At 46.2% G+C, this 22,482-nt stretch overlaps 1 protein-coding gene across 1 annotated transcript in view; it reads left to right on the top strand.

Annotated features, from left to right (window-relative positions):
* LOC138467257 (extracellular calcium-sensing receptor-like) overlaps positions 1-22,482 on the top strand; it is a 151,682-nt gene that overhangs the window by 60,948 nt on the left and 68,252 nt on the right. The window contains exon 3 of the mRNA XM_069607279.1: positions 21,006-21,836. Coding sequence (XP_069463380.1) covers positions 21,006-21,836 — 831 coding nt within the window. The remainder of the gene's footprint in view (positions 1-21,005; positions 21,837-22,482) is intronic.

The raw sequence follows: 22,482 nt of genomic DNA, 5'->3' as shown, positions 1-22,482 counted from the left end.
CTGTGCTGTGCAAATAAAGATCAAAAGTATCTGAGAGGAGGTGGCCCAAAAGGTTTCTGCATTGGGGACAACCCCATGCCATGTCAAAGACTGTTGCAAAGTTGGCACGATCTGCGGCTGCGAGTACGCAACATCTTGTCCACCAACCGCAGCCAGGCCCAGGCAACAGGTGGTGGTTCCTCATTACCCATCAAGCTGGCAAGGTGGGAAGAAACCTGTAGCTCTGTGAGTGACATGGAGTCCATAGAGGTAATCAGGCAGTCTGAGATGGGAGTGCCCTCATCGGCCGATGACGGTGAGTGACCCTTAACATAATACAAAAGCCACCACACACACCTAATACACCAAGTACAAAGTTAGACTCTCAATGGAAAGTAGATGAGAGCAAATACATGGCCCATCACCTCCGACCTAAAGTCAGACCTAACACATCCCGGCCACACAAACACACAACAAACCCCACTGACACAACCCACATGAAATCACAATTGCAAGCACAAGCAACAAATGCATGCCCACACACACAGATACATCACTGTCGAGATGCCGGCCTCACCACTGTGCCATCTCAATGCATGGTGCACACAACTGCACTAACGATTGCACACCTGAGACACAACCAAAAAGCACATGGCACAAAGCCCTGAGCCATGGCTACTGCACACAAGCCACGTCACACCTGTAGGCCACCCAATAGACACCATGGACCTCATGCCTGAACCACAAGGATGCCAGAACAATACACCCCTGTAACCCCTGCAAGTACCATACCTGCCCCTCCAACATGCACACAACAATGCACATGACCCAAAATGTACCAACAACGATATATGTAGGGTGTACATTCACCCATGACTGCTGCCCTGCCTCTCTATCCCCCACAGGCTCGGGATCAGACAGCGATGCAGAGCCCACTGCAACTACTAGTAAAGCACCTGCATGCAAGGGCAGAGGGGGTGATGATGCCACCAGGCTGTCTACCTCAAGGGCTTTCCCAAGGAAAACCACTGCACCCAAGCCACAGCCCACCAACCAACAGGGCAAACAGGTCAGAGAGCAAGAGGAGCATCTAGCTGCGACACAGAGTCATGAGCCCCAGCCCGGACATGTTGGGGCCATCAAGGCACGCATACCAAAATACACACCGGCCCCACAGGTCACACCCAAGACAACTCCGGCCCTCCAGCAGACAGCTCATGTGCAGGAGGATACGTCACCAGCGGCCAGTGATGTTGAGGGGCCACTGTCAACAGCCACAAGTGACATAGGTGAGGTGGCACAATCTGCACAGCATAGCATTGCAGGAGGACGAGGAGCATGATGATGCGGACACAGCAGGCCATTGCATGTCTGTAGACATGCCACACACCCTGCCCATGCAGGACAGCCTACAGTGCTCCATAGGACATGGATCTGGTGGACACAGTACTTTAGAGGAGATGACTGAATGTGAGTACAGCCCTGTGAGAAGTAACTCACCACCTCCACCTCCCGTGCAACCACCATCTACAACATCCATACGAGACCTTGAGGGGTGGCTGAGCCGCATGGAGGGGCGCCAGCAGGCCATGCACGACATGGTGAAACAATAACTGGCTGAAGGGGAAGCCACATGCCGGGCCAATCAGGAAAACACCCAGGCAGTTACCCGTGCAGTATATTGTGTGGCCAGGCGGGTGTATGAGGGCATGGCAGCCATGATGCAGGCGGTCAACCAGTTGGCCCAATCTCATCCTGCCCCAGCCGACCCACAACCTCCACCATCATCAAGCTCAACCCTGGCGAGCTCGACACAGGCAAGCCCTGAGCGGAGTATGCGCCGGCTGGTGGATCAACCCCCTCCATCAAAAAGGGGGCATTAGTGGCTTGAGACACGTTGACATGTTAGGAGGGTGTCCAGTAGAACTCTAATTGGGTGCAGGGGGGGCATGGTTGTGTGGGGGTGTTGGGCCATTGGGGGTGGGGTAGCTGGTGGGGGCGTGGGTGTGTGGGGGTTTTGGGCCATTGGGGGTGGGGGTTGGAGGCATGGGTGTGTGAGGGTGTTGGGGAACGGGGGGTGGAGGGTGTGGGTGTGTGGGGGTGTTGGGCGATTAATTCATGTACATAGTTGTCATTGCATTAATACACCTGGTGTGCATATGAAAAACACATGACTGGACATTGTGTCTTGAGTGTGTGTCAATTTATTTTTCATCAGTGCCCAGTGTCCCCATTCCCAGGGCACAGTGCCCCCCGTTCCCAGTGCCTTGTGCAACCCAGTCCCTCAGAAATAGTGTGCAATCAAAGATTGGGGCACAGCATGTCCTTCACGCACATTGTGACATGGCCGATGTGCAGCATCTTCTCCATCATCCTCCTCATCATCCGGTGGAATTTCATCCATGTCAGGGGGCAGGGGTACATTGCGCTGGATGCAGATGTTGTGCAGCATGGCACATACCAATACAATCTTGCCCACCTTCTCAGGCCCGTAAGTGAGTGCCCCACCCGACCTGCTGAGGTAGCGAAACTATGCCTTCAACAGGCCAAAAGTCTGCTGCATGCATGTGCACGATTGTAGTCCTCTTCATGCCTGTTGAGTGGATGCCTGACAGGGGTGAGGAGCCATGGCTTCAGGGGAAACCCAGCAACACCTGCATGGTAGCAAAATAAATATTGACTGTGAGTTTTATTGGCATTTCTTGTGTGCACGGGCTGTACATTGTTCATGGTCAAATGCAAGTGATTTTCACTGAGAGCTATTGCCATTTCATCTGAGTAAAAATCAGGTTGGTGTACTTGGTGTCGATCTATGGTGGGGGAGCATGGATATCGTTCACAACTTAGGGCCCTTCACATCCCATACAGCACTCACACAGATGAGGTTAGAAGGTCCATGATGTAGTCACATGTGATGGGTGTGTGTCAAGGGAAGAATCCGAATGCATGTAGAGCACTGTATGATGCATTTCCCTGATGTCCAACATGATACATGTAGGTTTGGCCATCATGCTTCCGACTACTTAATGACGCCATGCTCATGTCCATCCATAACGTAACCCATGTGACCATGGCACAATTGAATTGGTGGTATGGTCTGCCAGTGTAGGGATGTGCTTTGCGGCGCTCATGTGAATTCTGCTTTGTGATGGCAGAATGTTGCACTGTGGTAGCTGTGGCTCCGTTCTGATGATGTACCGTGTGCATGTGCAGGGTGGACTCTGTGTTTGTTGCTTACATTTACACATTGCTGTTTAGCCATGGCACATCTGCATCCATTGCCAGTCTCATGCATTCTGTTAAAATCATTTGGTCACAATGTTTGGCACCAAGGACAGTGTCAAGACCCCAAACAACACCCCCCATGGCCCAAACAGCAGACGGGTTGCATATGCCTGTGCCCCCCTAATAAAACTCCCCCCATGGCCCAGACAGCTGACAGGTTGCCTATGCATGTGGTCCCCCCCATCAACTCCCCCCATGGCCCAGACAGCTGACAGGTTGCATATGCAGGTGGTCCCACCTCCCAATAACTCCCCACATGGCCCTGTGGTCAGACTTACCCAGCAGCCAAGCATGTTCTGCAGTGTGTTGTTCCGTGTAGCGGGGAAGCGTGGAGTTCCGCAGCACCATAGCATCATTTGTGGATCCAGGGAATCCAGCACAGCAATGCGTGATTATCTTGCTTGCATCACACACCATCTGGACATTGAAGGAGTGGTATAGCTTCCAGTTGCGGTAAACCACCTCCACAGCATGGCGGACTACCAGCTCCACATGGGTGCAGTCGAGGACACCAATGACTTTGTGGCATGCCCGCCAATGCATAGAATTCAATTTTGGTGGCATTCACCTCCTCTGCAGTCCGTGGTAGGGATATGTGGGCCCTTGCATGCTTCAGGAGTGCATCCAGCACCTGGTTCAGCACACAGGAAAAACATGGTTGTGAGATGCCATGCAGCTGCCCCACTGTGTGCTAATAGGTGCCTGTGGCCAGGAAGTGGAGCACAGACACTACATTCAGCAGCGGGGGTATGGCAGTGTGGATGTTGATCAGGCTGACCAGGTCATCATGAATGAGGTCCACTATGATGGTGATGTGGTCCCTGTCCAGGCGGTACAGGGTGTGGATGGGTGCAGGGGCTAAGTCAAATGGACTGGCCCTTATGCTAGCGATTGGTGGCTGCCTGCATGGTACCACTGCCTGCACTGGTGGTATGTTGTGGCCTGTTCTCACCCTCCTTCTCCTCATGTGCCTCCTCTGCATTCCCTGGTTTAATGCCTGCTGTAGGAGTAGCAGTGCAGGCATGTCCTCCAGCTCCTGTATAACAACTGCTAGTGTTATCATTTTGGACTTGGAAGGGATGTGGTGTGTGGGTGTGCTCCTTTTGTGCTGGGCCAGACTCCATTGCCTCCACCTGTGCTGATTGTGTGCACCTGTGGCAGGTCTGGACACAGCAGATTCCTATTAACGGCTGCCCCGTGATGCCGGTGTTGACGGCATCATGGTACCCGTTCATACCGGCATCTGGATGGCGGTAAGTGCATGTCCGTGAACCTTGTAATGTGCACTTGCTTACGGCATGCCGCTGTTACTGGCGTGGCTGCCGCGTGTCCACACCCATTTCGGGTTGGTGCTACCTGGTCACAATGGGTCCCTGGAGATGCCAGTAGCACCGGCATCGCAGGTCATAATACACCGGTCTGGTAAACGATGCCAGTATTCCCTTACCGGAATCATTATTACCGGACCGGCAGCCTTGTAATGAGGCACATTGTCATGTTAAGTTCCTCATTAGCACCAAAAAACAAAAGTGCCACTATCAAATTGCCTGTGTGAAAATTGCAACAGTGCCTGCCATTTCTGGCCTGTTCATTACCTTGTCATCCTAGTCTATACATTTCACCAAGATAACTACCATACAATTTTGCTATCCCAAGAAAATGGTCATGCTCATTATATTAATGCTATGTAGTGTTACCATAGTTAAGCACATTGTCATATTATGGTAAACATGGCTTGCAGATATTGCCCATGCTATTTACGCATTGCTTCCAAAACATGTAATAACAGATTCAATAGTGAAATGTTAATGCAACTTTAACATTGCATATTTTCCTACTAGATTTTTAAATGCAACAATCAACTTTTACATTGATCCAAAACATGCCAAACACATTATCAGAGAACAATGCCCATACTACACTCAGTACAAACTCTGCAATGCTGCTTTCTCATAACCGATAGAATATGTTCCATGCCACGTTCATATGTGCCCTTAATATTCCCTTTCAAATGGCATATGTTCACCTATGCGACTTTAATTGCCTCTTCCTAATTGCTCATCGCAACCAAAGATGTGTCTCAAGAAAATGCCCACATTTCGATTTCACCATGTTGATTGACAATTGCAATGTCAATTTGCCCCATAACATTTCCAAACAAACCCTTCACATTGCTCCTTCGCATTGCCTGATGAAACACTCAGGTTGCCCTTTAACATATCTGTATGTTCTGTTTCAATTGACCAGTTACACTGCCACATGCTACTGTCTCATTGCCTTCAGAAGAGTGCCCTTTCAACAAGTACCCCAACAAACACAAGACACTGTGAAGCAGGCGAGTACGGTGAACCCAAACTAGGACACACTGCAGTTTACTTTGTTTGTTTGTTTTGTTTGTTTATTTTATTTAGTATAGCGCTCCAGACGCAGGGGTAAATGGGCGCTTAAGGACAAGTTACAAGGAATACAGTAGAAAAAACAGTTATACACTTATGGCGGAGAAATGCCACATATGGTGTGTACAGGCAGGAAGTAGGAAACATATCAAAGTATGTACAATATATACAAAAAGTACTGAGCTTAGTCTAGCTGAGGTTTACCCTCTCCAGGAGCCAACTAATGACTAGTTTCCTGAACAATTGGAAGGATTTTGCCAGTTTAATATTCGGTGGTAGGGTGTTCCAGAGTTGAGGGGCGAGAACCGTGAAGCTAAGCTCGAGCCTCCTGCTCTTTTGGCTGTGAATCTGGGCATGATGAGGCTGAGAATATTGGATGATCTAGTGACTCTTATGTTAGGTTTGAGAGTAAGTTTGTTGGTCAGGTACTGTGGGGCTAGGTGGTTTAAGGCTTTGTAGGTGAGGCAGAGGGTGTTTAGGTCAATTTTTTGCTGAATGGATAACCATTTACAAGATATTCTTGTGTGGGAGATATGCTCTCTCTTGGGAATATTTAGTGCTGCTCTCAACGCGTTATTTTGGAGGTTCTGAAGTTTCTTGATTATAGCTAGGTTGGCTCCAAGATAAAGGCTATTACAGTAGTCAAGCTTTGATTGTATGAGGGCCCTCGCCAGAATGAGGCAGCTGTTTGTAGATAGAAAGGGTCTACAGGCCCTGATTAGTTTTCCTGTGTATGCGGTGGCTGAGGCAGTCATATTGACTTGGTTGGCAAGGTTGGTATTGGCATTGAGGTAGAAGCCTAACGTTTTCACGTTTTTCACAACTGGGATGATGTTGCCATCTATGGTGAAATTTGAGTATCCAGGGCTGAGTTTCTGTAGATTATTAGGGGACCCGACCAGGAGGAGTTCGGTCCTCTCATCATTCAGGCAGAGGCCGTGTGAGGCCATCCATGCCTGAATGATGGAGAAGATTTCATTAATCCTGGTGGTGTCAGTGTTGTAGTTGCCAGAGATGGTGAGGAGTATCTGCGTGTCATCTACGTAATTGGTGTAGGTGACACCCAGATGGTCCAGTTTATCAAAAAGGGGCTTTGTGAAGATGTTATGGAGGGTAGGGGAGACGCAGGAACCTTGTGGGACACCACAGGTAATGGGGATGGGGTCTGCTGCCAGGGTCGGATTGGGTCGTCGGCCCATCGGCCCGTGGCCGATGCAAAATCATGGCTGGAGCCCTGGGGGCCGGTTCCTGAAGACCATGTGGGCCGGTTTCGGCCCAGGCATGGGCTTCATTGTGAAGCCTTCACACTTCAGGAACCAGCCCCCAGGGCCTCGGCCTCGCCGGACGGATGGATGCAAGTTGCAAAGGATCTGTAAGTAAGCAACTTACAGATCCTTTGCAATTGCAGCCCTGCGCCCGCCGCCGCCAGCCGCCGCAGATGCAGAGAAAGGTAACACTGAAGTGTTACCTTTCTTTGATAAATGCGGCGGGCCGGCGGCCAACTGCCGCGGCCCAGCCGCGACACCCTGGTGCCAGCAGCAGTCAGTTTTACAAAACACTGGGAGGGAGCGGCAATGCTGGGCGGAGCTGCCTCAGCCCGGCCTGCTCCCTCCCAGTGTTTTGTATTACACTGGAGCCAGGCTGCAAGTTTGCGTGGGGGGCATATCATTTTTGAAAAATTGCCTGCACAGCACCTTAGGGAGTTTGGGGAGGTCCCACCCTTGGGCTCCTGCCATGCACTGGCCCCGCAGGACACGCTGGGCACAGACTGGTGACACTCTTCTCTGAGAGGAGGGAAGTCCCTTTCTAGCTGGGCAGATGGGGTGGTGGAGGAAGCGGGGGCTTCATTGAAAAGGCGCGCGTTCCCCTCTCGTGACATCACCTCGCCGCCCCGGTGCTGCCTTTATGGCCCAGGTACAGAGCGCACGACCCGAACTCGGAGCAGTGGGGGCGGAGAAGGCAGCGCCAGTCACCTCTCCCTGCTCACCCCTTCATGAAGTTCATGGACGTTTCTCTCTAGGAGCCCGAGAATGGCAGCTCTCAGGATCCCGCGGGTGTGCCTGGTGCTCCTGGCTCTCTCCTCCGGCGGCTTGGGTGCATGTACGGTGTTCAGGGATGGTCTGGGGTGGGCCACTGCCCCCAGTCAGCCCAGGAGGGCACAGAGCAGCACTCAGGCAGCAACCAGCTACCTAGGCCAGCCTGCCGGCACAGAGGTGAGGGACCCATCATCAACCACCCACAGCCCAACACCACCACCCCACAGGCCCGCGCCACAGGCTGCTTGTCTGCTGCTACTGGCAGCGGAGAGAGATGCAGACGGACCTGCTGAGAGGAGGTGAGATCATACTAGTAACCATTCCAGTCTTGCTTGTGTGATGACAATGTGCTGCCAGAGGAGGGTACTCCCCGTCCCCGTTCACAATGACTAAGTTTGAGGATGTGTGCAGCTCTTGATTTCCACATGACAATAAGTGCTTGCCATGCATGCATATTTAAAGCTAAGAAATGTTGTGCTCTAAATGTAAGCATTTCAAGTATGATATTTGATTTGTTACCAGTCCATGTAATGCAGCTGGGGCTAGATTCGTCAAAGTGGTTTGAGGTAAAGATTTTGCCGCACTTGGAAAGTACGCAGCAACATTTGCCTGCCAAAAAAAGATGTTTTCAGAGGCTGTGAGTGTGAACTCATTTCTAGAAAATGGGAGATCTCTAGAAAATGCTTTGGGTCATTGGCTGTCCGGCCTGTCCCATAAAAGGCCAACACTGAAAGGGTCACCACGGTCATTCATGTTTGTTGTTCGACGGGGTGGATGTGCACCGCAGCACAAAGGCGGCCTGTTGGGTGGAGGGAAGGGACCTGCGCTCTAGTCTAAGTGTAACATTAGGAGACACTCCTCCTTACATCCTTCACTGGGGGTTGGATGTGTTCGAAGGTGCCCTACATTGTTATTTTTTGCAACACCCTGGCAGCTCTGCCTTCTTCGGTGTTTGTTCGCACGCCGGGGTGGTCGGTCAGTGGGTCACCCATAAAAAGCGTGATTTATTGGCTCCTGAGTTCTCATCCTTTCTCCTTCCTGTTGCTTACACAGCCGAGCTCCAGTTTCCTGGTCTTTACATCCACTTAACACTAAAATGACAAGCCGCAGAGAGGTGTTGCTAAATGCATCAATGAGGGCACATGTGTTCAACAGATCTTTATGTATGTGGTATCTCTCTCTTGTGATTAGTAAACACGCTCCAGTATAAATGGGCCCAAGCAAGAAACATTCCTTCGAAAAACGGCTCACATTTTTGCAAAAAACATGCATTTTCCATAATATTTTAGCGAATGTAAATGATAACTGATGACTTACAGTAGTAATACACCGTACGGACTACATGAGAAATATTTCACAATAGCACATCAAGTGGCCATTGACTAGTCTTCATTTGTCCACAATGAATGAATGCTTTGTTGTAATGTGTCTATTTTTCCCATCTCGGGCATGCTGTTCAGGATGTTTGTTTGCATGTATCAGGTAATGAGTGATCAGAGTATGGGATGTCCTGTGAGTGTGCTGCTTTGCCTATTTTGCCAACCTCTGATCTGAAGCCTGAAAAGTAGATGCACGCAGGCTCGAAATGCAGCCATATTTGCACCAGACCTGCAGATGAACTTAACTGGTCTGCCGTTAAATCTCAGTTACCAGTTTAATGGTATCCACCAAATAATAATTGCTCATTTTACTATATTCGATATGATAGCTCAGTGGGTTGAGCGCTCGCTACTGCGATATGTGTGTGATCTGCAGGTGTGAATCCCAGCAAGTCCATCTCAACCTTTCATCCTTCTTAGGTCGATAAATGAGTACCAACACAGGTTGGGTGATATTGTATGCAAATTTGTTCTATAAAAAAGAGCTTAAGCGTTAGTGCTATACAATAACATATTATCATTTGGCCTTGGACGATTGCTTGCATTCACAGTAATTTGACAATATGGATCTATACACACAGATATTAATGATACATATCGTGATTCATTCTTGTATGCAAAGTTACGATATTTTATGAGCTGTGATGTAATGTGGGAAACTCATGAACGCTCCACAAGTAGCATTTTCTGTAAAGTCGTGAATTGACACGATTCACAGATGATGGTTTGAGGGCCACTTTTTTTGAGGCGAGGGGTGGGCCACTTTTGTGAGGCGAGGGGTGGGCCACTTTTGTGAGGAGAGGGGTGGGCCACTTTTTTTTCAGTGTCCGGGCCTATTTCTTGTCCCAGTCCGACCCTGTCTGCTGCAGCCACAGATGCAAAGACCCTCATGGTTCTGTTGGCTAGGAAGGATTGTATCCATATGACAGCAGAGGGGGAGAAGTGGGCTGCAGAAGAGAGGTGGTTGCAGAGTATTTTGTGGTCAACCAGGTCGAAGGCTGCTGAGAGGTCTAGGAGGAGTAGGATGGCTGCTTTGTTTTTGTCCTTGATGTCATCAATCTGGCTTTTAAGGTCAACAAGGGCAGTTTCTGTTCCATGTTGGGGGCGGAAGCCAGATTGACGCAGGCCTAGCAGTTGATTGGACTCCAAGTAATCCTGGATTTGCGGATAGGCAACTCTGTCGAGGATTTTTAGCAGGAAGGGGACCGTGGTGATGGGCCTGTAATTGTTGGGAATGGCCGGGTCGAGAGATTGTTTTTTTAGAAGAGGGAGAACCCAAGACTGTTTTAGGGTGTAAGGTACAGAATTGGTGGAGAAGGATAAGTTTACTAGTTTGGAGATAAAGGGGGCAAGGTCTCGTGCCGCGTCTTTGATGATCTGAGCGGGGCAGCTGTCCCCTTTACAATTAGAAGGTTTAAGGGATGCTATGATTTTTTGAATTTCGGGTATAGTAACTGGTTTGAATGTAAAGCCGGAAGTATTGCTAGTAGGGGTAGGTGTGCTGGGTGTGAAGGCGTTGCTGTTTGAGAGTTGTAATCGTTTGGATTCAATTTTGTTTTGAAGACCAGTGATTCTGTTAGCTAGGGCATTTTGGATGCTGGTACACCATGCCTTGTCCTTCACGCAGGTATCTGTTGGAGGATTCGGATTTTCTAATTCCTTCAGAATGGTGAAGAGTTCTTTAGTAGAAGATTGGGCATTATTTATTCTGACATTATAGGCTTCTTTTTTAGTCCGGATTATCTCTTTCTTGTAGTGGGAGGAAATGGTCGTGAGATTAGTTTTGTTTTCTGCAGAGGGGTTGGTTTTCCATAGGGTTTCCATCTTGGCTTTCTTTTTTCTAATAATTTTGAGTTCCGGTGTGTACCAAGGGTTCAAGTGAGCTATGGGCTTGCATTTGCGTTGCTTTAGTGGGGCAACGGCATCAATGGTGCTAGTTAGGGCCTCATTTTAGGTGTCGACTAAAGGTTAAGGTCGGCAGTAGCTGGGATAGTGTTTAAAAGGGGGAGGATTAGTGGTGTGAGGGTCTCTGCGGTGATGTTGTGCTTGTTTCTGGTCAGGCACGCTGGTGCATAAGGGCGCTGTTTTGGGTTAGGATTGTTATGGTAGATGTCGAATAATATGAGGAAATGGTCAGTCCATACAAGAGGTTGTGGGGCTTTGCAAGTGATTTTGCAGTTGTGGGCTGCGACCCAGTAAATAGTTCTGCCCTTCTGGTGGGTAGGTAGTGTAACGACTTGGGTGAAGTCATGCTCGGATAAGGCGTTAGCCAGGGAGGCAGCAGGAGAGTCGTTCGGGTCATTAAGCCCTAGGTTAAAGTCTCCTAGAATGATATTTTGGGAGTGGGGCTTGGAATTATCTGCTATGAGAGAGGTAATGTCTTCCTCGAAGGAGCTTAAGGGGCCTGGGGGCCTGTATATAAGTTGCAGGGTAATGGTACTCTTAGGGGTAGTTTGTACTTTGATAGTGAGGTGCTCACAGGACTTTAGCTGTAGGGCGGTGATAAGTCTGAAGTTGAGAGAGGACTTAAATATGATTGCTACGCCTCCTCCGCGAGCATTAGGTCTTTCCGCTCTGAGGATGGAGTAGTTATCGGGAATAGCAAGAGTGAGGCAGGGTCCTGCTGCTTCATGTAGCCATGTTTCAGTGGTAGCAAGGAAGTCAAGGTCTCCTGAGAGGATGATGTCGGCAATTTCGGTGGGGTGGGCTACTAGGGATCTAACATTGAGTAGTGCCCCTTTTAGTGGGGTCGAGTTAGTGGCCTTAATGCTGTCCTTAGTTGAGGTCTTGGTCGCAGGTAAGGTAGCTGGCTTGCCGAATGTGGTAAGGAGTCTGGCGCCAAGTCTCTTATTGCGGTCCTGCAGGGTAGGCTTGCTTGTGGGGCGGTGAGCCAGTGGATTGGGATGGTGAGGGTTGAAGGCAATTTGGTCAGCTTTAATTATATTAGAGGTGTTGGGTAGTAGCTGGTGTGGCATTGATTATAGCAGTAGGGTATTGGAGAGAGGAGTGTGGGAAAGGTGGGAGGGAAGGGAGGAAGGGTGTGGGACAGGGGATGGGGTGGTGTCTAGGGCAGCCTAGTTTAGCTAGACCATTGTTATATGGTATATAACTGTTGCTACTGCATGGAATGCTATTGTTTATGATGCAAAACGGGAGCATAGTGAGCATGAGCCAAGGGAGCATAGTTGGGGTTATGCAGTGAGTGGGCAGTTTGGTTGTTAGCAGAGCAGAATGCATAGGAGGGTAGTTACAGTAATTGCAACGACAGGCGGGCATAGGCTGAAATTGAAATTGCTCCTATGGTTACAGAACGGGCGGTTCTAGTAATGCAACAACATGTGGGCATAGTATCACAAGGGCAATTATTGTAGTGCAGCTACCAGTAGGCTTAGACTAAATTCAGAATAGTTACTATGGTGGAAGAAGGGCAGTTCTAGTAGTGCAACAGCATGTAGGCATAGGCTACATTTCAAGTTACTACTAAGGTGCAAAAGGCAGTTCTAGTATTGCAACAACATGTAGGCATAGGCTAAATTTCAAGTTACTACTAAAGTGCAAAAGGCAGTTCTGGTATTGCAACAACATGTAGGCATAGGCGAAATTTCAAGTTACTACTAAGGTGCAAAAGGCAGTTCTGGTATTGCAACAACTTGTAGGCATAGGCGAAATTTCAAGTTATTACTAAGGTGCAAAAAGGGCAATTCTAGTGATGCAACAACATGTAGGCATAGGCTAAAAACAAATTACTAGTAGGGTGCAGGAGAGGACAATTCTAATTCAATAGCGGGTGGGCATAGGGTAGGAATCAAAATTTGCTGATGAGTCAGCATCAAGAGGTGGGCCTAGCAGAAGAGCGACATCTGAACCATTATAGTTGTGCAGCAGTGATCTTTTATTTTATTCAGGGGAACTACTAACAGGGAATACTGCAAGCAATTCTCCTATTTGCATGAAAGATAGTTCCCTCCTATTACCTTCTCCAAATACGACATGATAGGAAAGGTGTTATAGATCTATAAACCTCCTCTGCTGGGATTCCATAATGGGGTAATCAAAAGAAATTCTAAACACATTTCTTCTTTTGAGAAAACATTGCAGGTTTTCATCCAAGTGTTCCCCAATCATCTTCCTTGGCCTGTGGGATTACAGAGTCAGCAATTCTTCTCTCTATATTTTTCGTGTTGTGTTGCAGGGCGCCTCGTATTCCTGTCAATTGCCAATACATTTGGTGACCTTTAAAGGACAAGGTTTATTTTTTAAACAAAATGCTATGGTATTTTATTCACAAGTTGCTTCTCTTAACTCCCAGCCCTGTTAAGTGGTCTAGCTTGTAAAAGATTCCCATATTTGACTTTCAGTTGCTATTAGGTGTCTTGAGTATTTATTTGTGGATATCTCTGATTGCCCAGAGATTATAATACTCACTTTTGGTTGGTCTTTTACATCTGCAACTAAAGATAACTGGTCACTCTGGACAAAATACCTTCTGATAGGGCCATAAATATTTCTCCAATATATAATTCCCCATCATCACTTCTCCTTTCAGGTGGGGTCCACCATCTGCAGACTTGCATAGAATAACATAACTATTTCACATTTCTGTGTGTTTGACTTATGTAGCTGATAACCTTTAGCTATGCAGTGTCATTTGATGAAGAATACTATCATGGGCAGGTTTAATCAATTGCCCTCTTACCCTCTTACCATACTGACACATCTAGTGATATGTCATTCTATTGGGATAAGACCAACCTATTTTGCAAAGTACAAGGTCGACCTAGGCCATCAAATGATGCTGCAGGAGCAGCATGGACATCACAGCTGACAAAGGTGAGCCTTGATGGGCTTTATCAAAGACATTTCTTCAAAATCAGAACATTGAGCGGCGACCGCTGTACACACCCTATATGACCAGGGTGATATCACGAATGCTGCCTGTTGCTTCTATAGGCACTTACTATATTCCATTATGGCTTTTTTCACTTGCTAGCCAGGCTGTTTACATGTGGGCATCTTATCTGTTCCATCATGGCTGCCGTATTCTCGTGGTGAGGAGTACTCCCACAGCCATCGTTTCTCCTCCTTTCTCATTTGCCAAACCTTGTTTAGGGAATGAATCTGGTCCGCCGGGTGACAAAAGCCATCCCACACCCATGGCTCTTGCCTAAAACCCCTGTCTGAGCCCGTCAGAGCATGATGGTGTGTGAGGTGCCCTTCCCTTTTCTTTCCTGCAACATCTCTGCCCTAAGGTATGGCCAAAGATCTACCACCAGCTCGGGTAAACTACCATGAGTAATGCTTTCTCCTCCTCTCTGTGACACTAACTTTGCTGACATTTTGGTGTGCTCCTTCACTCACAAACGTTTTCCTACTTCCACACAGCACGAGCCATCACCTTCTGTTCCTCATGCCTCTATTTGCCTGCCTATCCAACAACTTTTCTTCGATTGCACCCTCCACCTGTGGTGTCAATTTCGGTGTGTGTGTTTTCATTGCCTTGTATCCAAAATTGAAATTAGGTGCACTTACATCTTGTTGCCAATTTCGTTTTGTGTGTCTACAGTGCCTTGTATACAAAATCGAATTTAAGTGCCTTTACAGCTTGCTGCTAATTTTGTTTTGTGTGTTTTCAATGCCTTGTATCCAAAATCGAATTTAGGTGCCCTTACATCTTGCTATCCATGTTGTTTTGTGTGTTTGCATTGCCTTGGATAAAAACAAAATCTAATTCAGGTTCATTTACATATTGCTGCCAATTTAATTTTGTCTGTCTACAATACCTTGCATCCAAAATTGATTTAAGGTGCCTTTACATTTTTCTGCCAATTTAGATTTTTTTTCTATTCAGTGCCTTGTATCCAACATTGAATTTAGGTGCCCTTACATCTTGCTGCCAATTTTGTTTTGTGTGTCTTCAGTGCCTTGTATCCAACATTGATTTATGGTGCCTTTACATCTTGCTGCCAATTTCGTTTTTGTGTGTCTGCAGTGTCTTTTAGCCACAATCGAATTTATGAGCCCTTAATTATGTTGTATGTGCTCTGATTGCTAGTCCAGTGCATCTGTTTCTTTCTTTCCTTGGCTACTAGGCTGCCAGCTGAGTTGTACTTGTACTGTACTGTTCAGCCCCTCCTTTCTTCCTCCTTTCCCTCCACCACTATGGCACTCACCATCTCCTCTATATTTTCTAACTGCTGTACTATCACCTATCCTTCCTCCCTCACGAAATATGGAAGAAAAAAGCTTAGCATTTATATCCTGACTACTAACCTTGGTCTCCAGAGAGATCTTTACTGATATCCTCTAATTTGCCCCTTCTGCAGATCTAAGGACTCCTTATCTCATTTCTACTCTCTCTGATTGTACATCATTCCCCTTTAATGGTGGCACTAAATGGTAAATCCTCTTGGCAGGCTTCACATCATCAAGCTGTATCATTAATGTCTATCACACTGGCACTATCCTGGTTCAGGGTCCTCAACCCAACCTTCTCCTCTTTGACCAGCACCTGCCATTCCTCATTAACTTCCTCCTTACTCCTGTTACTCCTTCTTCTACTCTTTCAGTCCCCCCTCCGATGGTGCACCACACCCCTTTACCCCTCCTCGGAAAACCTTCAAAGGTGGACACCTCTTGCATCTAGCCAAGCTTAATGCACTTTCTGCCATTTAGCACTCTACCAACATATGCCTCCTTCTTGAATACCTTGACCTCAATGTCTATGCTCTTAGGTAGATGTTCTTCAAGCTGAGATCAGTCACTGCTTTTGATTCCCTTCTCTCTAATGGCAATACAATCATCTCCAACTCTTGCCCTAACCGTGCAGGTTGCTCTTATATACCCTAAGTGGGTCCCTTCTTTCCTCGTACCCACCCACCCTTACTCTTCCTTTGAGAGCCTGGTTTGCAAGTTGGTCATCTCTCCAGCTCCTCTCTGACCATTGCCGCCATTTAGAGGCCACCTGCCTTTACCACGCTGTTCCTCTCTGACTGGGCTGATTTCACCTCCTCTCTCCTCACAACTACACCTAAACTTCTTCTCATTGGCAACTTTAACATTCACCTTGTCTCCTCAATCATGTCATCGACTCTCTTCCATGACCTCTGCACCTCACTCTCTCCATTCTCCCTACTGGTCTGACACCACTCTGCTGGACATAATCTTGATGCCATCATCCATAGAGAACATTCACTCTTCTCCCCACTGATCAACCCACTCTCCTGGTCTGATCACACACTCCTCTCACCTGGGTCATCTCAGACTTCTAACCGCAACCCCCCTCCAGCCTTGCCGACCTCGTTCATGAACATTCATCCAATGAAATGAGTATCAGCTGCAGCCCTTGCATCTAGCTTCATCCAAACTCCAGACTCACCTGGAATGGCTCCGAACTTGAAGTGTAGAGCTGCAGAACGGAAGTGGCATACCTCAGGCTCACCCTCTGACAAACTGGTGTGTTGCCTGCTTCAAAGGCAATACAGACTCTCCATCCACACCAAGAAAAGTGCCTACATCCAGGCTCGCGTCTCTGGTCCATCCAACAACATGGCTGAATGCCTTAAAATCTGCGGGGAACTAGCCAACCCTTTGGTAGTCTCCTCCTCACCTCTTCCCTCCCAGGACCCCCCACTTCACTGCAAAAACAGAGTACATCCTAAGCACCTTTGCTCCCCTCTCCCTATACCCCACTGCCTTGCCTCCTATGGCCTCCCACCCCCCCCTCCGCCTCTCTCTCCTCCCTTTCTCCTATCACACCTGATGAAATCACCAGAGTTGTCCGCTCCATGAATGTTTCCTCCAAACAGGTTTCCCCCTGCTTCTCCATAGCCATTAAGGACAATGTTGACTCCCTTGCCAAAGTACACGCTGATTTCTGCAACCACTCTTTTACTACTGGATCTTTCCCCTCCTCACTCAAGCAATTCTTTGTGCACCTCTTCTGTAAAAACCTACTGCAGACCCTACTTGTCCAGCCAACTGCCCTATATCGATCACCCCTTCCTTAGAAACATCTTGGTGAAGCTGGTCTTCCCCAAATGACCTAGCATACTGAACTTGTTGGTTGCTTACACAACCATCAATCTGGATTCTGGACATCCAGAGGCCCAGAAACTGTTCTTCTGCACACCCGCGAAGAACTGATTGCATCTCTTCAACTCTCAAGCTGTTCTCATTCTACTTGATCTTTCCTATGCATTCGACATGGTCATCCACTCCATCCTCATAAAACGGCTCCATGAAACCCTAGGTATCTCGGAGCAGGAACTGGACTGGCAGATCGCCTTCCTCAGTGACCGTCCATCACAGGTGATTCTGGGTGTTTTCTCCTCACCCACCTCTAACTCCACCAGCAGCAATCTCCAGCACGCCAACATTTCTCACTGGCTTTTTAACAACCTTGCTCCGCTAGCACACCCAATTTCCACCTTCTCCCCGAAATGCCAGTGTTATGCAGATGACACACAATTCTTCTTCAAACTTCCCTCTGATCCTTGTCTTACCTCCTCCATCATTCCTGTCTGCCTATCTGCCATCCAGTCCTGGTGCACTTCCAATGATTTCTGCCTCAACACCAGCAAGACTGAGATCTTTCCTTTTGGGACTCCTTCTCCCTTATTCTGTCCCTCATTCTGGCCATAATCTCCTTCTTCTGAAGTTAGAAATCTTGGAATCATATTTGACTCACATTCCTCACTTTCCCCCTGAAGCTCAATGCCTCTAGAGCCTTGGTTGTATCTAGGCTAGACTACTGCAGTAGCTTATTTCTTAATCTTCTTCTCTACAACCCCTCCAGCTAATCCTAAATAGGGATGTGAGACATATCCTTGGCCTCAAGCCCAGGGGCCGTGTCTTACCAGCCCTAAAAACTCTCCACTCACTCCCAGTTGCTGCAAGGATCAAATTCAAATCCTTCTGCATCATCTGCAATCCCGTAGGTGCAGGGAACCAAGCTATCTACAACTTACTCTCACTAAATACTCTCCCAGATCTTTATGCTCCTTCTGCACCAACTGTCTGTATTTTAAACGCTTGCTAAACAGCAAGCTGGGGCAGATCCCTTTCTTCATGAGACTCCCTCCTATGGAACAGCCTCCCTCTTTCTCTTCGTCTTGAGCTGGATCTCCTCTAATTCTGGAAGCTCCACCAGACCTTCCTATTCACCTCCTCCTTCCCTTCCTCCATCCTCTGCCAATTCCCACATCCCAATGTTGCTGCAATTGGTGACCAGGGCCCTTTTGTGTCCCCTCGGGTCCTGGCCTCCCTCACCCAATCACCTACAGACGCCACCCCTCCTAAGACTTTGCCTTGCCACCCACTGACCTATGTCACCACAGGTCTGCACTTATTTATTGCCGGCTGACCACTCCACCTAGGCACTTACAGCTTCTCACCCCCCAGCACTTGCCTCATGATACACTTAGCACTCACCCCCCCAATACCCATCCCCTCTCTCTCCGTGCACTTGTGTGTTCTGAATGTTCACAAGTCCTAGTAGGTCCACCGCTATCTTTCATTGTTATACTTGATTTTTATTCCCGTGTTCCCTCCCTGTTTCCCTGTGGCCACTTTGAAATACAAATTACTTGATTTATAAGTGCCTTACAAATGCACAATAAACGAATAAATAAATAAATAAGTATGGATTTGGATCCATTTTTCTCCTATAAAATGTTTTAGGAACCTGTCCCATTATTGCAATATTGCTATATTTAAATTGCACAATAATACTGCATCTGTAGGCATGTTATACAGCCTGGTAGCATTAAATATGAACAAATGTATTAAAGTATTTAAATGGGTTAATAATATGTAGATGTGACTATATCATAGTTTTAACCTATGCAGAATACTCCCCTGAATGAGAATCTATGTTCACTTTTTCAAAGCTTTGTAAAGTTAATACCAAAAAATATGATTACATTATTTGGGTTCTGATTCGATAGACATTACCGTTTTGTTTTTCATATGTCTTCATCCTACAGTGCTTTCCAAACCCAATTATAAACTTGCTTGGCTGGGAGAGGGCCCCAGCCATTAACGAGACGCAATAGTATTTATTGGCCTGCCATGCATCAAAAGGTTGAGACCTGACAGGAAATTTAGGGCACTGCCCAGCCACTCATTATGGATGAGCCACCACATCCAGCACAAGCCCGAACTTGTTATGTTTCACCCTCACTCTTGAATATGGACAGTTGTTTACTAAGCTCATGAAATCCATAGACAAATCTCTCTCACTAGAATTGGATGGGATTTATGGTGGTGGGTCAAAAGGCTGAAAAATAAATCTCGAATAACAAAAATCCCGAAAAAAAAAGAATGAAAAAAAAAAATATCGATTTTTTTTTTATATATGTATTTTTTGGGTCAGGTAAGTAAACCCCCCCCCCGATTTCGAAAAAAAAACGTCATAAAAAAAATTCAATATTTTTTTTTCGCCCTTTTTTTTCAAGATTTTATTTTTCGAGATTTATTAATTCGGTATTATGACCATAAACCGGGATTTATATTTATAAAATGAAAAATGGATTACAATTCCCCAAAATCCCAAAAAATAATTTAGAAAAAAACACATGGGTTGGGCAGGATTAGCTACAGGTGTGGGGAAAGCAAGTTGAAGGGTAGAATGGGATACACCTTGATGCATTTAAAGAGAAGCTGTATATTAAAAGAAAATACATTAATTTATAAACCTTCCACCAGCGGATAACTTCATAGTATGCACTTCTTAATATAGGCATATTTTTTAATAACATCTATATAATGTATTAAAACAAGTCTTTCCATTAAATCCTATAAACAAAAGTCTTTGTTTCAACCTTTTCTTCAATGGGTTGTTCACTGCACCATGTGACTGTTGTCCAGCGTAGTCTGAAAATCATCCTGAAGTGGTTGGCTTTGGCTACCATTTACCATCAGAAGAATAATCCTTTTTACATTGCCACATAGCGTTTTAGCAATATATTGAATTAAAAATCAACAATGTAGGTGTCAGACTAATGAAATCCTTATGCTATGATGTTATTGAAGTGTGGAGCATTGCAACTGGCTTAGCAAAATGAAAGAACTGTGCCACACGTGTGAATGCAGAAAACCTCTCCCCCCATAGAGGTTGCCATTTTGGGCTAAAAAAAGGATCAGCACAGATTACAGTAACATAGAGTGACATTGCAACAAGCTTAAAAGTTATCCAATTGGTGTCAGGGTATTAGGCTTTCGTAAGATGAGCATGTAATTAGCCAAAGGTTGAAATGCAATTCCTCAATAAGAAACCATGAAATATCTTGCTCTAGGGTTTGTGTCTATTCTTACTGCTGAGGGAGCAAAATTAAGTACTTCAGCTGGATCTCATGTAAGAGACTCAAAAGGGTGAAGTGTGCAGACCGGATGTCTTCAGAGTCAGCAGGCATGTACAACTGATGCCTATTTACTGATAAATTGCATTTCTACCTTTGGCCACTGTAAAGAGAGTGCCATCAAAGCATGTCTAGCGGGATACAATCACAATACTTGTGAATCTGGTCTTGTAGAATGATGTGCCCAAGGAATTAATAATGAACCTTGTGGTGTTTTTACACCTACGCTTACTTAGGAGCTAAATTACTATGGATTAAGGTAATGGAATTAATATCTATAAGACAAATCTGGATAAACGTATGTATTTTTCAATATAATTATTAGTTTGTTGATAAACATTCTTTAATAAGCACTAAAAATAATGTATTCTTTACCTTTTTTCAGATACCAATTACATTTTTGTAATACAGCAAGTGTATCTGATTTTATATTGTTCACTTTATTAAATTGTTAATCACATGTTTTGGTTATATTCTCTATATTTGCCATTCTGTATATGATTATGTTGTGCCATGATAAAATATATGTTTGTTTTAAACAAAATGTACATTTAAAAATTGTATTTTGTACAGATCAGTTATTTTTCAACAAATCCCTTCCTGAGTGACCGGAACCAGTTCCCTTCCTTCTTTCGGACTATCCCCAGTGACGACTTCCAGTCCCGTGGATTGGCCCAGCTAGTGATCCACTATAATTGGACCTGGGTAGGTCTTCTTGCTGAGGACAATGAATATGGCAAGCATGGAGTTGAAATATTACAAGCCGAGCTTCACAAGGCTGGAGCATGTGTTGCCTTCTCTGAGAGCATCATTCTTAGCCGGCCAGACAGGAATGCATACCATATTGCCCAAGTGATCAGCAGTTCTACAGCCAATGCCATTGTCATTTTCGGCCTTGATTCACATCTGGTGCCATTATTTGATGAGATTTTAGAACAGAACATAACCGGAAAGGTCTTCATTGCTAGTGAAGCCTGGTCAACATCAGCACTCCTGTCTGTGGAAAAGTATGTGCCCATCCTCTCTGGGACAATCGGTCTTGCGATCTACAGTGGTGAGATGCCAGGCTTTAAAGAATATCTCAACAGGGCGCACCCCGCAACGGTACCCGGTGACATTTTCATTAGGGATTTCTGGGAAGCAGCTTTCAGTTGTAAGTGGGAAGGCTCAAACAAGCTGCCAAGCTCATGGAACAATCAATCATCACTGTGCACAGGTGATGAGAACATGGAGAGTGTCAGGGGCATCTACAATGATGTTACTACCCCAAGAGTGACATACAATGTCTACAGGGCAGTTTATGCCATTGCGCTGGCATTACACAATCTGAATTCCTGCAAGACCTTTAATGGCCCATCCCCTCATGGAACCTGTGCTCACATCTTGGATTTCCAACCATGGCAAGTAAGAACTAGTGTTTTCTTAGTAATTCATTTACACATGGACACAATGCTAATGTGAGGAAACAAATGCTGATTCCTCGGGATGTTTAATCAATACACATTGAGATATAGTAACCCACTACATACATTAGTTTCCCTCAACGAGGGAGGGGAATTATAAATCTTACGGTCAGGGGCAAATCGTGTCTGCCAATATGGCTATTTTCTATATGATTTAATTGCATATTATTGAATTGCACAGATGGAAAATATACTGAGCAGACTATATGAAAGCATAAACAAGGTGTTTCTTACCTCTTACTTTCTGTTGTGGGCTATTGTGCATGTTAACAAAATGATGTTTAGTTGGCAACATTATTTCCTGTATTCTCCATCTGTTGCATGTTTTGGTACAAGGCATATACAATGCTTGTCAAATATTATCTATATTAATGATTATATATTACCTCTAAAGCTGTCTATTAAGTGTTATAAAATTAGAGCTGGGCACAACGTTCCTGCGATAAGTGTAATGGTTATATGTTGCCATATTTCCCCTTTCATGATATCTTTGGATATTATGCAGGTACTCTCGAATCCACCAGAATAGCGGAATGCAGCAAAATATTGTGAGCCGGGTGCTCCCTGGAGTAAACCATAGCATCTAT

The sequence above is a fragment of the Ambystoma mexicanum genome, chromosome 1p (genome assembly GCF_040938575.1).
Source record: "Ambystoma mexicanum isolate Mex_15411 chromosome 1p, UKY_AmexF1_1, whole genome shotgun sequence".
NCBI classification, from domain to species: Eukaryota; Metazoa; Chordata; class Amphibia; order Caudata; family Ambystomatidae; genus Ambystoma; species Ambystoma mexicanum.
This window is presented reverse-complemented; position numbering and strand designations above follow the sequence as displayed.